The sequence below is a fragment of the Physella acuta genome, unplaced genomic scaffold (assembly GCF_028476545.2).
Source record: "Physella acuta isolate Inbredline_101_S28 unplaced genomic scaffold, ASM2847654v3 ptg000411l, whole genome shotgun sequence".
Classification (NCBI taxonomy): Eukaryota; Metazoa; Mollusca; class Gastropoda; family Physidae; genus Physella; species Physella acuta.
In genome coordinates this window covers 29559-45532 of record NW_026731930.1, presented here as the reverse complement: position 1 = coordinate 45532, position 15974 = coordinate 29559, and the positions used below count along the sequence as shown (strand labels likewise).

The following is a 15974-nucleotide window of genomic DNA, read 5'->3' as shown; positions in this document are numbered from 1 at the left end:
AAAAGATAACTTATATCACAGAAAAACTTGGGAATAATTGCCAGTGAAAGAATATTCAATGACTATTGCAGAGATTGTAACCATATGAGTGAGATTGAATATATAATAAAACTATAAGGGGTTTGGTTATGCTAGGAGAGTTGAGGGAAATTTATATGCAAAGTGTATGAACAAAGTGGTTTAAGAAAATTAAGCTATAGACAGCCTTGTAAAACTTACTTAAGGAATTAAATAAGGCTATAGGCTAGACTTGTAAGACTTACTTCAGGAATTAAATTAGGCTATAGACAGACTTGAAAAACTTACTTAAGAAATTAAATTAGGCTATAGACAGCCTTGTAAAACTTACTTAAGGAATTAAATTAGGCTATAGACAGACTTATAAAACTTACTTAAGGAATTCTGTATAGATGGCAGGGAAGTCACAGTTAGGGCAGGCAGTGAAGTCATCTTTCAAAACATGGCGACCCTGAGGTTACAAATGAGATGTTAAAAATTTATTTTAAAAAAGAAATGTATTTTATCGGTATATAAATTCAATACACACCAAAGTTAAAATTCCTTCCCCATCTTTTCCCCCAAAATATCATCTTGAATATTTTATAAACTTTGCTGGTGTGTTTATTACACAACAATTCACTGGGAAATTTATGTCATATTTAAAAAAAATAAGAACAAGAAGTAAAAGTCTGAGTGATTATTCAGTAGGAAAAGACAACTCACAGTGATTATACAGTAGGAAAAGACAACTCACAGTGATTATACAGTAGGAAAAGACAACTCACAGTGATTATACAGTAGGAAAAGACAACTCACAGTGATTATACAGTAGGGAAAGACCACACACAGTGAATAGACAGTAGGAAAAGACAACTCACAGTGATTATACAGTAGGAAAAGACAACTCACAGTGATTATACAGTAGGGAAAGACCACACACAGTGAATAGACAGTAGGAAAAGACAACTCACAGTGATTATACAGTAGGAAAAGACAACTCACAGTGATTATAGAGTAGGAAAAGACAACTCACAGTGATTATACAGTAGGGAATGTTGTTTTTACAATCAGGACACAAGAGCTCAGTCTCGGGTATCTGGAAGCCGCAGAAAGGGCAAGGGGTCAAAGGTTCTTCCTCCTCTGTTCTCTCGGGCTTCCTGACAATCATTTCAATCTTGCGCTTGTACTTGACGTCAATGTCGTTTCTGTACTCAGGCCTCATCAGCATGGCCGCGTAGCTGAAGGAGGAGTTCTTCAAGCCTGCCCTATGGCACTCTATGACAGTGGAGGTTAATATAGGAACTATATCTGGGGAGGAAAAGAGTTAATATTATGGGGTTAATATTGGAACAATATCTGGGGAGGAAAAGAGTTAATATTATGGGGTTAATAATGGAACAATATCTGGGGAGGAAGAGAGTTAACATTGTTTTCAAGTCACATTGGTGATTTTAAATTACATGAATAAGCTCTGAATATCACTTCCTGAAATAACTGGTGCAAGTAAAAGTATAACAAACTTTTTATAAGAATAATTTTCAATAAAAATACTAATAAAAATTAAATAGTAATAAATAAATCATTATAAGGAAATAACAGAAAAAAGTAGCAGCACATAAAATAAAAATAATGTTACATAGTAACAGAGTCAGTACAGTAATATAATAAAATAGGAATAGTTGTATGATTATAAAGTTAGAATAGTTGTGAAAAAAAAAACCCAGAATGAAACTACTTATCTTATTGTTGAATTACTCATATGTATAGAATGTATACAGATTTAAGTTAAAGGAAAAAGAAAATAAGTGATTTAATTCACATCTTGAATTTGACCATACTGGCCTAGCCTATTCTTCTTAACATCACCATGACCAGTCAGATCAAATGAAAAACTGGTGAAACAAATTGAAAGAACTTACGAGAAGGAAATTTGCTGAAGTTGTTGGCAACAAATTGAAAGAACTTACGAGAAGGAAATTTAATTTGCTGATGTTGTTGGCAACAAATTGAAAGAACTTACGAGAAGGAAATTTGCTGATGTTGTTGGCAACCCGGATCAACATCCTGGCTCCTTTAAGATGGTCACCTTTTTTAACATGGATCTGGTGAGAGAAGTGGTCCAAACTTTACTAAGGTCATTTCCTGTTATGGCTTATCATGTGAGTTGGGTAAAAATGTGAAGTTACTGTACTTACACTAAATATTGAGAAATACAAGATCCTAGTTTTGTTAAATATTTCCAGTTTAACAATCATTTGTAACTTGCAAATAATAAAACATTTTGCATCATGCAATGGCCAATGTATAACTGATATTATCTAGATTAGTATGAGTTTTAGTATGAGTTATAAGACAGAATTTAATTGACCTATCATTGACCAAATTACAGCTAATTCTTACCTTGACCAGTATATAGCTGTGTAAAATCATCAAGTTTGACGCCATCTCTGAAGGAATTTTGATTTTGTTTTCTTTGAGCTCCTGGAACATGCTGAACAAAACATCATGAGCATTGCGGTAGTTGCCTGAAATATAAACATCATGAGCATTGCGGTAGTTGCCTGAAATATAAACATCATGAGCATTGCGGTAGTTGCCTGAAATATAAACATCATGAGCATTGCGGTAGTTGCCTGAAATATAATCATCATGAGCATTGCGGTAGTTGCCTGAAATATAAACATCATGAGCATTGCGGTAGTTGCCTGAAATATAAACATCATGAGCATTGCGGTAGTTGCCTGAAATATAAACATCATGAGCATTGCGGTAGTTGCCTAAATATAAACACCACAGTGGCTAGTTCATTCATTAATGTTCTTAACAAAGCTTTAATGAGTGTAGTGTGACAGACTCATACATTTTCTGAAATTTTTAATGAATATAGTCTGGTAGGCTCATTAAGATCTATATATATATAATTCTCTTCTTGGAGACGTTAGAAAACAAGCTGTAAGCGCGCTCCCTACCACCCCCACTCCTACATGGTATGGTGAGCTGTGGTTCACGCTAAATGTTTACAATCATAGAGCCGGGTTTAGTGACGGCTATTAGGGGCAGATAATTTAGTTTGAAATGATTTTAAACTTAGGGGAAGTAACTAAGAGGAGGCTGCTTTCAGGGGGGGAGGGGTAGGGGTAAGGAGGGGGGGTGTTATCATCCTTAACAAGCTACTGATACTGTTTTAAAGCAAATATATTCGGTGGCAGCATTGGTACTGTCGAATTCACAAACTATGAATTACTGAAAAGTAGAAAATAAAATAACCTAAATAGCAGCGTATGAAACGCTGCGGGTCGGCTCATTAGTGGGCTAGTTAATCTAATCCAAGTTTTTAAATGAATTGTAGTGTAAGCAAATTAACAGCGTGAACACAATGTTAGAATGATAGCACCTATTGTACAGCCCACACAGAACAAGGCTAGAAGATTTACCAGCATTCTGCTCCTCCCTAGCTATGATAATGGCTGTTCTTGCTGCCTCACCGTACTTCTTCAAGGCCATGTACAGTCGGAACAAATATTTAGCATCCTGGTGATGAAATTATGAACAAATATTTAGCATCCTGGTGATGGGAATATGAACAAATATTTAGCATCCTGGTGATGGGAATATGAACAAATATTTAGCATCCTAGTGATTAGAATATGAACAAATATTTAGCATCCTGGTGATGGGAATATGAACAAATATTTACCATCCTGGTGATGGGAATATGAACAAATATTTAGCATCCTGGTGATGGGAATATGAACAAATATTTAGCATCCTGGTGATGGGAATATGAACAAATATTTAGCATCCTGGTGATGGGAATATGAACAAATATTTAGCATCCTGGTGATGGGAATATGAACAAATATTTAGCATCCTGGTGATGGGAATATGAACAAATATTTAGCATCCTGGTGATGGGAATATGAACAAATATTTAGCATCCTGGTGATGGGAATATGAACAAATATTTAGCATCCTGGTGATGGGAATATGAACAAATATTTAGCATCCTGGTGATGGGAATATGAACAAATATTTAGCATCCTGGTGATGGGAATATGAACAAATATTTAGCATCCTGGTGATGGGAATATGAACAGATATTTAGCATCCTAGTGATGGGAACATGAACAAATATTTAGCATCCTGGTGATGGGAATATGAACAAATATTTAGCATCCTGGTGATGGGAACATGAACAAATATTTAGCATCCTGGTGATGGGAATATGAACAAATATTTAGCATCCTGGTGATGGGAATATGAACAAATATTTAGCATCCTGGTGATGGGAATATGAACAAATATTTAGCATCCTGGTGATGGGAATATGAACAAATATTTAGCATCCTGGTGATGGGAATATGAACAAATATTTAGCATCCTGGTGATGGGAATATGAACAAATATTTAGCATCCTGGTGATGGGAATATGAACAAATATTTAGCATCCTGGTGATGGGAATATGAACAAATATTTAGCATCCTAGTGATGGGAACATGAACAAATATTAAGCATCCTGGTGATGGGAATATGAACAAATATTTAGCATCCTAGTGATGGGAACATAAACAAATATTTAGCATCCTGGTGATGGGAATATGAACAAATATTTAGCATCCTGGTGATGGGAATATGAACAAATATTTAGCATCCTGGTGATGGGAATATGAACAAATATTTAGCATCCTGGTGATGGGAATATGAACAAATATTTAGCATCCTAGTGATTAGAATATGAACAAATATTTAGCATCCTGGTGATGGGAATATGAACAAATATTTAGCATCCTGGTGATGGGAATATGAACAAATATTTAGCATCCTGGTGATGGGAATATGAACAAATATTTAGCATCCTGGTGATGGGAATATGAACAAATATTTAGCATCCTGGTGATGGGAATATGAACAAATATTTAGCATCCTGGTGATGGGAATATGAACAAATATTTAGCATCCTGGTGATGGGAATATGAACAAATATTTACCATCCTGGTGATGGGAATATGAACAAATATTTAGCATCCTGGTGATGGGAATATGAACAAATATTTAGCATCCTGGTGATGGGAATATGAACAAATATTTAGCATCCTGGTGATGGGAATATGAACAAATATTTAGCATCCTGGTGATGGGAATATGAACAAATATTTAGCATCCTGGTGATGGGAATATGAACAAATATTTAGCATCCTGGTGATGGGAATATGAACAAATATTTAGCATCCTGGTGATGAAATTATGAACAAATATTTAGCATTCTAGTGATGAAATTATGAACAAATATTAAGCATCCTAATGATGAAATTATGAACAAATATTTAGCATCCTAATGATGAAAATATGAACTAATATTTTTCATCCTAGTGATGAAATTATGAACAAATATTTAGCATCCTAGTGATGAAATTATGGGACGGAGTGGTCTAGTGGTAGAGAGCTGGACTGCTAACCCGTAAGTCTCGAGTTCAAATCCGGGTGCAAGTCAGTATACCATCCCTGAGTCCACCCAACTCTGATGGGTACCTAACTCACGTTTGGGAGAGTAAAGGCGGCTGGGCATAGTGCTGACCACACTATCTCTTCATATGCCGAGGTCACAGAAACAAGTGAACTCCACTTCACTTACCCCATAGACCGTCAGGTTTGAAAGGGAAAGTTTAAAACTTAGTGATGAAATTATGAACAAATATTTAGTATCCTAAAGGTGATAACAATAATTATCATCCTGTAGATGTAATAAAAATATTGTTTCCCTTATAGTTTTTTTGTGTTTAATAAAAATGATGAATTCTAACTAATGTAAAGATTTGTGATAATTAAGTTTATTGTATTTAATAATTATTTCTTTTTTTTAATGTTAATTATGACTTCTGTAGCAAAATTTACCTTCTGGGTGCCTTTCACATCTCCCATAACAATAAATATCTTTGGTGTGACTACCACACCCCCAGCATAAAATTTACCCTAGTGGTGCCATTCATATCTCCCATACAAAGAAAATGAAATTAGATGTGATTACCACACCCCCAGCATAAAATTTACCTTAGGGGTGCCATCCACATCTCCCATAAGAAAATCAACCAGCTGTTTGGTCAGTATGTCGTCATTAGCTCGGCCAACAGTTTCAATGGCCAGTTCAATGGCCTGGCCATCCTCAGGGTTACATTTGAGAAAATGTTTCATGGCCTGGAACAGACATTTTAGTTATAAAACTATCAGAGAAAGGTAAAAATAACATTTATTTGTTATAAAACTATCAGAAAAAGATTTAAAAAAAATTATTTTATATAAATCTATCGAGAAAAGTTAAAAAAAAAAAAACAGGATTTTTGTTAAGAAAACAAAAGAAGATGATAATAACAAAAGCTATTTGTAAGAAAACTGTGAGGAAAAGTTAAAATAACAATAGTTATTTTGTTTGGATAATGACAAATAGAGACATTATTTGATAGAAAGCTATTAGGGATAGATTAAAATAAAATTTATTTGTTAGAAAATTAAAAGACAAAATAGCAAGACAAGAATTATTGACCAGACAGCGTTCATATTGATTCCATCATTAGACCAACCTTGGTGTATTGTCCACTCAACAAAAAGAATTTCCCGGCCATAAAATGATTCTTCTCAGCCTCAAAGAATACTGCGATACTGTGGTAGTCTTCAACAGTGGCATCAGCACCTGTAGAGAAACATTAAGAACTAAACAAGACTATCATTATAAAAAAAACAAGTAAAACAAAATGAAGTTTCAACTAACCAGACCAAAAAGTTACACTCCGACAAGAGCCTATGATGACTACTGCAAATACCCCTACATCAACCTGCTAATGAACTAAACCTCAAATAAACCTATACATTATTTTGACATATGGCCAGTGAAAACCTCAACCAACCTACCAATGATATAAGCACATATCTCTATCTGTCACTCCTCCCCCCCACCAACCTACCAATGATATCAGCATATATCTATATCATTAAAGCCCCCCCCCCCCCTGCCCCACCACCTCCATCTGTTAATGACCACCCCACCAACCTACCAATATCAGCATATATCTTCATCTGTCATTCCCCACTCCCACCACCAACCTACCAATGATATCAGCATATATCTCCATCTGTCATTCCCCCCTCCCACCACCAACCTACCAATGATATCAGCATATATCTCCATCTGTCGATGTTGTTGAGCCAACTGAAAAGCTTCATCGTTGCAGTGAGACATGACGAGGAATTGAATGGCTGACCCGTAATCATTCAAACGTTGAAAAAATCTGAAATATTTTTATTTCAGCTTGCACATTTGTTACAGTTTAATCTGTAAGTTACATTAAAATAATATTAACACTCAACACTCAGAACTCTTTTTAGAAAATGAGAATAAAAAAATAATAAGAAGAACAATCTTGAAAAAAAAGAAAGTAATAGGATTCTTCTTAAATAAAAAAATTGAAAGTATTAAGATCCTTCTAAAAAAAAAATCAATGAAATGAGATATTTTGTAAATTACAAAACAAAACATGACAAAATCCTACTTACAAAAAAATCAATGAAATGAGATTTTTTGTAAATTACAAACAAAACATGACAAAATCCTACTTGGCAACCATCTTGGCTCCCTCCACTGACTGGGTCTCCCTGACAATTTTCACAGCCTCCTCTGGGTTCTGAAGGTGATCTAAATTTATCCTGGGACCAAAACAAAACAGATGACAATATACTACAGCTTGTACATGCTAGAAGCAAAAACTGCTGACATGGTAACATTAAACATGAGCGTGAAATTCCCTAACATGACACACATTAATGTTGGGTTAATGTGTGTCATGTATATTTATATATATATATATATATATATATATATATATATATATATATATATATATATATATATATATATATATATATATATACACACACACACACACACACACTAGGAAGCATTGCTACAATCTAGTCCTTCAAACCAGAGTGCCGAAATATTTTATAAGGGTTTCATTAACGTATTACTAATCATGTTTTTTTTTTAGATGTGTGACCTTGTTTTCTAAAACTGAGTTATTTAAGTGTAAGTAAAGCCAGCATTCAAATTGGATCTTATTTGTTGGGGTGTGGGTTTGTCCACATGTGCTGTATGAAAGCCTTGTATGTACGTTAATCATCACCCGTAATGGGGAGGTAAGACACCCCTCGCCAACAGCCCAGGTGTCGGAGGCACAGCAAAGTGTTTTCTGGGGGCACCTGACGCCCCTTGTGGTGGTGTCACATGTTACACTACCCCTGGGGTGTCAGGTGAGTCGCCTGGTTAGGCTTAGATGTCAAACGTAATGGCCCACCTTGTCCTTAGAGTAACAACTTGTACCGCTATATATAAATCGTCAGCAATAAAAATGTGGATGATATTTTGGATCAATGTTAAGCATATTGAGTTGTACCATTGCATTATGTGGGGTTGTTTTGTAAATAATAAAATGCACAGATTTAAGGAAAGCAAACTAATAAATTTGACTTCTGCAACATTTTAAGCAATTTTCCATAGGTTTTGGTGTTATTAAAATTAAAATACATAAGCAGATGGACTAACCCTGTTAGCATGTTCCATAATCGCTGTTTAAATGAAATTATCAAATTTCATCAAATGAAACATTTAGTAAAGCTAATAGTTTTCAATTTAAAATGTTATTTTTTAAATAAAAGGAATATAAAGGATAGATAAAAAGTTATAGAAGGTTTGAAATATTCATACTTAGTAATATGATAAACAATTATGTAAACTTAAAATTTTTTAACTAATAAACTTCTTTCAATTGTTAAAGTTGTTTGGCAACATAGTGTTTGGTTGTCTCCCTTTGGTATTTTAAATTCAAGATTTATTAGCCACAGTACGAAATCTATCTATATTCCACTACAACTCAAGTTTGTTTACAAGTTTGTATATTTATTTTTTAGTTTGTTTTTTCGTTTGTCTGTTTGGTTACACGGGAGCATCTGCACTACATCGGTAATGTAATATATTATGTATTCATGAAGAGAACGATGTTTTTTCCCTCAAAATGTTATACAAAAATTTATAATACTTATTTTAATGATACATACATACATGTATATCATATATCTATACATACATACATACAATCATATATATATATATATATATATATATATATATATATATATATATATATATATATATATATATATATATATATAAATATATATATATATATATATATATATATATATATATAAAAATATATATATATAAATATATATATATATATATATATATATATATATATATATATATATATATATATATATATATATATATATATATATATATATATATATAAATATATATAAATATATATATATATATATATATATAAATATATATATATATATATATATATATATATATATATATATATATATATATATATATATATATATATATATATATATATATATATATATATATATATATGGTGACAGGACAAATGATCTCAGGACAAATGATCTCAGACAAAATATCTCAGACAAAATATCTCACGGACAAATGATCTCAGGACAAATGATCTCAGGACAAATGATCTCAAGGACAAATGATCTCACGGACAAAAGATACCAGGACAAAATATATCAGGACAAATGATACCACGGACAATTGATCTCAGACAAAATATCTCAGACAAAATATCTCACACCTAAATTATAATAGAGTATTGGGTGACTTTAGTGATCTGAACAATTTTTATTAACTGTCGTATGGTTTTGTTTAATATGTTTAATATTGTTTATAGGCCCATATGATAATTGTAAGAAATGTTTGCCGTATAAATTTATCATATTGCACTTTTAAAATTGTATATTGCATTTTAAAATTAGGATTATTACTATAGAAGATTAAAGAAATTGTTCGATAGACAGCGTAGGCGGGCTTGCCAAACATGAGACAATCCAACCATGTCAGGTGGACGAAACTAGATCAAAGAGGATGAAATAACAATAAAGACACACCTTCGTACAAGGTGGCAGCCCGCTTTGGTGGTAGAGACATACCTTAAGGGAAAGACATCCGCCCTCCACGAACAATACAACTAATAGCTAAATTCAATAGTTATGCGTCTGTCACACCTTAGTGATCAGGTGACTAATGCTTATTTAAGACAAACAGTGGTCATCGCGGAGTTAGAACATGTCGAGCAAGAGTTCACACAATACAATACATGATGACATAGTATTGGAGAGGTGTGATCATAACGATGTACTGTCAGCAAAGAAACGTAAACGTTATGTTTGTGTTGATCATGCAATAAAAACAATAATTTTACGTTACGAACCTGAAGACCCATTAACATTTTTTAAAGATATTTCGCATGTTTTAAACATTATTGTTGTATAGCTACCGTTACTTTGTTTCATACATTATCATTTATCATACCTTTCAGGCTAAAGGAGAAAGTTTGTTTTAATTTTGATTTTTTCAAATCAAAGGCCATTACAAAGATTAAGTTAAATAAATCTTTTGATGCTTTGTAAAGTTTAACAAATTCACTTTATTCTCAATTATGATGCGTAAAGAAAGTAAACAAAACCATCTCGGCAGTCAATTTTTAAAAAAGTTCAAATGAACTAAAATCATTGTACATACTATCAACATTTTGCTGTGAGATATTTTGTCTGAGATATTTTGTCTGAGATCAATTGTCCATGATATCATTTGTCCTGATATATTTTGTCCTGGTATCTTTTGTCCTTGAGATCATTTGTCCTTGAGATCATTTGTCCTGAGATCATTTGTCCTGAGATCATTTGTCCGTGAGATATTTTGTCTGAGATATTTTGTCTGAGATCATTTGTCCTGAGATCATTTGTCATGGAACCATATATATATATATATATATATATATATATATATATATATATATATATATATATATATATATATATATATATATATATATATATACATATATTCATATATACATATATACATACATATATACATATATGCATATATATACACAGACATATATATATATATATATATATATATATATATATATATATATATTTATATATATATATATATATATATATATATATATATATATATATATATATATATATATATATATATATATATATAAATATATATATATATATATATGTACCTTTGCTGATGTGTGCTTGTTATTTTTATTAGGTTCTAATACTGTAATCAATTTTTAATAGGATACGCTTCACAGATCATCTAATTCAAGAATACGATGAAATCATCAAGATCAAACTAGATTTAAGCCATTTTTAGTTCTAGTGGATCTAGATCAAGTAGATCTAGAATCTAAGCCAAAGCAAAATTAATTAATTAATAGAAACAAGTATAAAAAGACAATATATTTACTAAACTATTTCAGGCTTTATATATTTCATATAAATATTTGTATCATAGCAATTGAGTAATTTTATTAGGAGGCAGATATAATTTAATTTAAAATAATATTTATTGTAATTTTACTATATGGTGAAGAGAGTTTTAATTCATTATTATTAGTTTGACGTTAGCTTTAATAATTTATTCATTTGTTATTCATATGAGGTGCGAGCTCAGAAAATAAAGAAATTGATGTTTTTAAAAGACAAAAAACATGTTTGGTGAAGTGTGACATATTTTTAGATGTGGGGGTCTGGCTTTTTGCGACAAAGTGTGAGAGTGGGGAAAGGAAGGGGGTAAGATAAAATTGCCAAACAGGGGTTAGATCACAGTTATCCTAAGGGTAACGGTGGTCTAGTAGTCTTAGGTTAGATTGTGTCACCACATACCTTATAACATTATCCCTTTCTTTAGATTGTATCACCACATACCTTATAACATTATCCCATTCCTAATCCTGTATCACCACTTACCTTTTAACATTATCAGATTCCTTACATTGTATCACCACATACCTTATAACATTATACCATTCCTTAAACTGTGTCACCACATACCTTATAACATTGTCCCATTCCTTATCCTGTATCACCACATACCTTATAACATTATCCCATTACTTATCCTGTATCACCACATACCTTATAACATTATCCCATTCCTTAGATTGTATCACCACATACCTTATAACATTATTCCTCATTCCTTAGCCTGTGTCACCACATACCTTACAACATTATCCTATTCCTTAGCCTGTATCACCACATACCTTACAACATTATCCTATTCCTTAGCCTGTATCACCACATACCTTATAACATTATCCCATTCCTTAGATTGTATCACCACATACCTTATAACATTATCCCTTTCCTTAGCCTGTGTCACCACATACCTTATAACATTATCCCATTACTTATCCTGTGTCACCACATACCTTATAACATTATCCCATTACTTATCCTGTATCACCACATACCTTATAACATTATCCCATTCCTTGGCCAGCTTATAAGCCTCGGCAGCCTCTTTGTACCTGCCGTCTGCTTCTTTAGCTTTAGCGTACTGGGCGTGGATTTTGGGTGATGTGATCTTGTTCAGTAGCTCTCCGACCTTTGACCTGAAAAAGTATGTTCTGTGTGTCAGTTCATGCACTCCCCAGTAGGTGGACGTACACACTAGTTTTAAAGTATGGAGGGTTAAGTCTACTTGCAAGGTGCTTTTGGTAGCTTTGTTTAAGTTTTTTTAAACTTAGGGCTTTTTTTGTATATTAACTTTGGAAGCTTTAGTTAACTTCAGGGAGGTTTTTATTTATAACTTTGTAATTGGGTGTATAGCTTTAAAAGTTTTATCTAACTTAGGACTTTTTTTTGTGTATTAACTTTGGACGCTTTAGTCAACTTAGGAAGAGTTTTCATGTGTTAACTTTGTAAGGGGTTTCATAGCTTTAAAAGTTTTAGTTAAGTTTTTGTTTATGTTAACTTTGGAGGTAATTTCCTTAGATGATGGGGTGGGGATTGGTTAGATGGTAAGGTTTAGTTGATGTTTGTCACTAAACACGGACCCACAAGGGGAAAAGATTGGGGGGGTTTCATTAAATTGGAGAGGGTTTTATTAGATTGGGGGGGGGGGGGTCCGTTCGATTTAAAGGTTTAGTTGATGTTTGTCCCTAAACATGGACCCACAGGGGTAAAAGTTTCTCAATCAGAGAGGTAAAGGTAAAAAGGGGCGTGTCACCTACCAGTTCTTGCCACGGATGTACACCGAGGCAGCCTTGTCATAGTACTGTCCTTGTTCATACAGCACAGCCGCATCAGACCATTGCTGGTGGGGGGGAGGAGGGATAGCAGTCAGACATGGTAGGTCAGGCATGTTTATATTTATTAGGTTTGATTAAAAACACACACAAAATTGATAATGAAACAAATTGCAATAAGAAAAAAAAATATAAAGTCACTTTCAAGTCACAATACCTTCATGCTTTCCAAAATGCCAGCACATTCCTTCTTTAAAATCTTGCTGGGCATCTTGGTTGCCATGGAGACACCTCTGTGAATAAAATGAAGTCATTGAGTAGGATAGGTACAGACAAGCCCTTTACAATGCAAAGTGAAGAAGTTGAAATTCAGAAGTAGCTTTAAAAAAAAACTAAAATTTACTGTACATCAAATGATGACCATTCAATAATAACTATTATTATGATAATATATAATTTAAAAAAGAAGATGACTTGTTCTTTTTTACATATTTTTAAAAAGTTTATATTTACAATTAAATCAATGAGAAGTGTTTAGATCTAAATAGTGGCAAAATGTCAACAAAATACTTGAGGAACCACTGCTCACCTTCTGATATCCCCCACCCTTATAGACATGCGGGCTATACCAGCAGCACAGACTTCATCGTGGTCGCGCTCCGCTTCATTTTTGGTGATCCCCTTCTCGTAGTGGGACAAGGCGTTGATGTAGTCCCCTGTGAACTCCAGCTGCTGAGCGTACTCCCTGGAGATGTAGGGGATCTGCTCGGGGGCCAGGGCTTTGGCCAGCTGTAGGGCGCTGTCCCAGTGGAGCAGGTCTCTACGCATCTGGGGAGGGGATCCACATAACAGGGCTACACTTTGTTCATCATTCATCTAATCTATTCTCATTCTGTTCCACTATGTAATATAACTATGTGGGAGGGGATCCACATAACAGGGCTACAGTTTGTTCATCATTCATCTAATCTATTCTCATTCTGTTCCACTATGTAATATAACTATGTGGGAGGGGATCCACATAACAGGACTACACTTTGTTCATCATTCATCTAATCTATTCTCATTCTGTTCCACTATGTAATATAACTATGTGGGAGGGGATCCACATAACAGGGATACACTTTGTTCATCATTCATCTAATCTATTCTCATTCTGTTCCACTATGTAATATAACTATGTGGGAGGGGATCAAGGTAAATGGGCTACACTTTGTTCATAATTCATCTAATCTATTCTCATTCTGTTCCACTATGTAATATAACTATGTAAATATTATTTCTTTAATCCAAATTTTTAAATCCTATTTTACTAGAAAGATTATAAAATTTGATTGAAACTTTATACATGTTGATACATTTTTTTTAAAACAGAAAATGTAAAAAAAAAGGTTTCCTTGCTTACTATTGTTACCATTATAAAATAAAGTTTATTATTATTATTACTTGTAATGAACAAAGGGGGACAAAGGGCTGACAGGTCAAGTGGTAGAGGTTAAAGATAGTGTAGTTCAGGAGTCAAAGAGTAAAGTTCATTGGTCTGATTGAAAGTCGAGTGAAAGAGGGTACAAGCCAGAGGTCAGCCAATGAGATTACAGGTAAGATTTCAACTTGAAGAGGGTACAGTTAATAATAAATCAGCCAGAAAAAAAAACAGACGGTGAGGAAGTTATATAACCTTTCAATAATAAAGCGAGTCATGTTGTGAGAAGCAATTCAATTCAATACATTGTTACGGGACAGTTGTAGGTTAGATTAGAATAGGATAGAATGATCTAGAATTAGGGGAGAGTGTGTGAGTTGAGTTTACCCTAGAATATTGTTAACCCCGGTGTGTTTGTGTATTGTTATAAAAGCTGGAGTGAATGATTGTCAGGGGTTAGTTGCTAGCAATTAGGACGAGGGCTACTTGTGAATATATATATATTTGGACGGAATAAAAGTAGTGAACATAGTCACGAAGAGTTGTTGTTTATCTGAAACCAACCTGAACGTAACATACATTTAACAAGAGTTAATTCCTGGAGTTTAAAGCTACCCTCCCCCCCATCTTTAACTGACCTCTAGGGCTGCCAGTGGATGCTGGGATGCCAGAAACAAGTCTTGAGCCAGGTTAAACTCCCCCAGGAACATAGCGATGTACCCAGACAGCTGGTTTTTGTCTTCAATAGCCTGGTGGGTCATAGATGGAATAGGTCAGGTCTATACAACATTTTACTTGTCAATGCAGCATTCAACGTGTCTATACAACATTTCACAGGTCTTTATAACATTCCACAGGTCTATACAACATTCCATTGGTCTATAAAACAACTTTCCACAGGTCTATACAATCCTATACAACATTCCATGGGTCTATACAACATTCTACAGGGCAATACAATTCTATACAACATTCCATGGGTCTATACAACATTCTACAGGGCAATACAATTCTATACAACATTCTACAGGACAATACAATTCTATACACCATTCTACAGGGCAATACAATTCTATACAACATTCTACAGGGCAATTCAATTCTATACAACATTCTACAGGGCAATACAATTCTATACAACATTCCACAGGCCAATACAAAAACATTCCATTGGTCTATACAACATTCCATTGGTCTATAAAACTACATTCTACAGGGCAATTCAATTCTATACAACATTCTACAGGGCAATTCAATTCTATACAACATTCCACAGGCCAATACAAAAATTTTCCATGGGTCTATACAACATTTTATGGGTCTATACAACATGTCACTGATCAGTACAACA

General features: G+C 33.5%; 1 protein-coding gene across 1 annotated transcript in view; it reads right to left on the bottom strand.

Annotated features, from left to right (window-relative positions):
- The window catches only part of LOC131942544 (WD repeat-containing protein 19), a 29209-nt gene that overhangs the window by 1178 nt on the left and 12057 nt on the right, over positions 1–15974 (bottom strand). Inside the window, exons 21-34 of the mRNA XM_059302442.1 lie at positions 15262–15372; positions 13790–14028; positions 13418–13493; positions 13186–13268; positions 12424–12564; positions 7607–7696; positions 7157–7281; positions 6577–6686; positions 6050–6193; positions 3435–3531; positions 2401–2525; positions 2021–2102; positions 1034–1308; positions 393–469 (exon numbers count right to left, since the gene is read on the bottom strand). Coding sequence (XP_059158425.1) covers positions 393–469; positions 1034–1308; positions 2021–2102; positions 2401–2525; positions 3435–3531; positions 6050–6193; positions 6577–6686; positions 7157–7281; positions 7607–7696; positions 12424–12564; positions 13186–13268; positions 13418–13493; positions 13790–14028; positions 15262–15372 — 1775 coding nt within the window. The remainder of the gene's footprint in view (positions 1–392; positions 470–1033; positions 1309–2020; positions 2103–2400; positions 2526–3434; positions 3532–6049; positions 6194–6576; positions 6687–7156; positions 7282–7606; positions 7697–12423; positions 12565–13185; positions 13269–13417; positions 13494–13789; positions 14029–15261; positions 15373–15974) is intronic.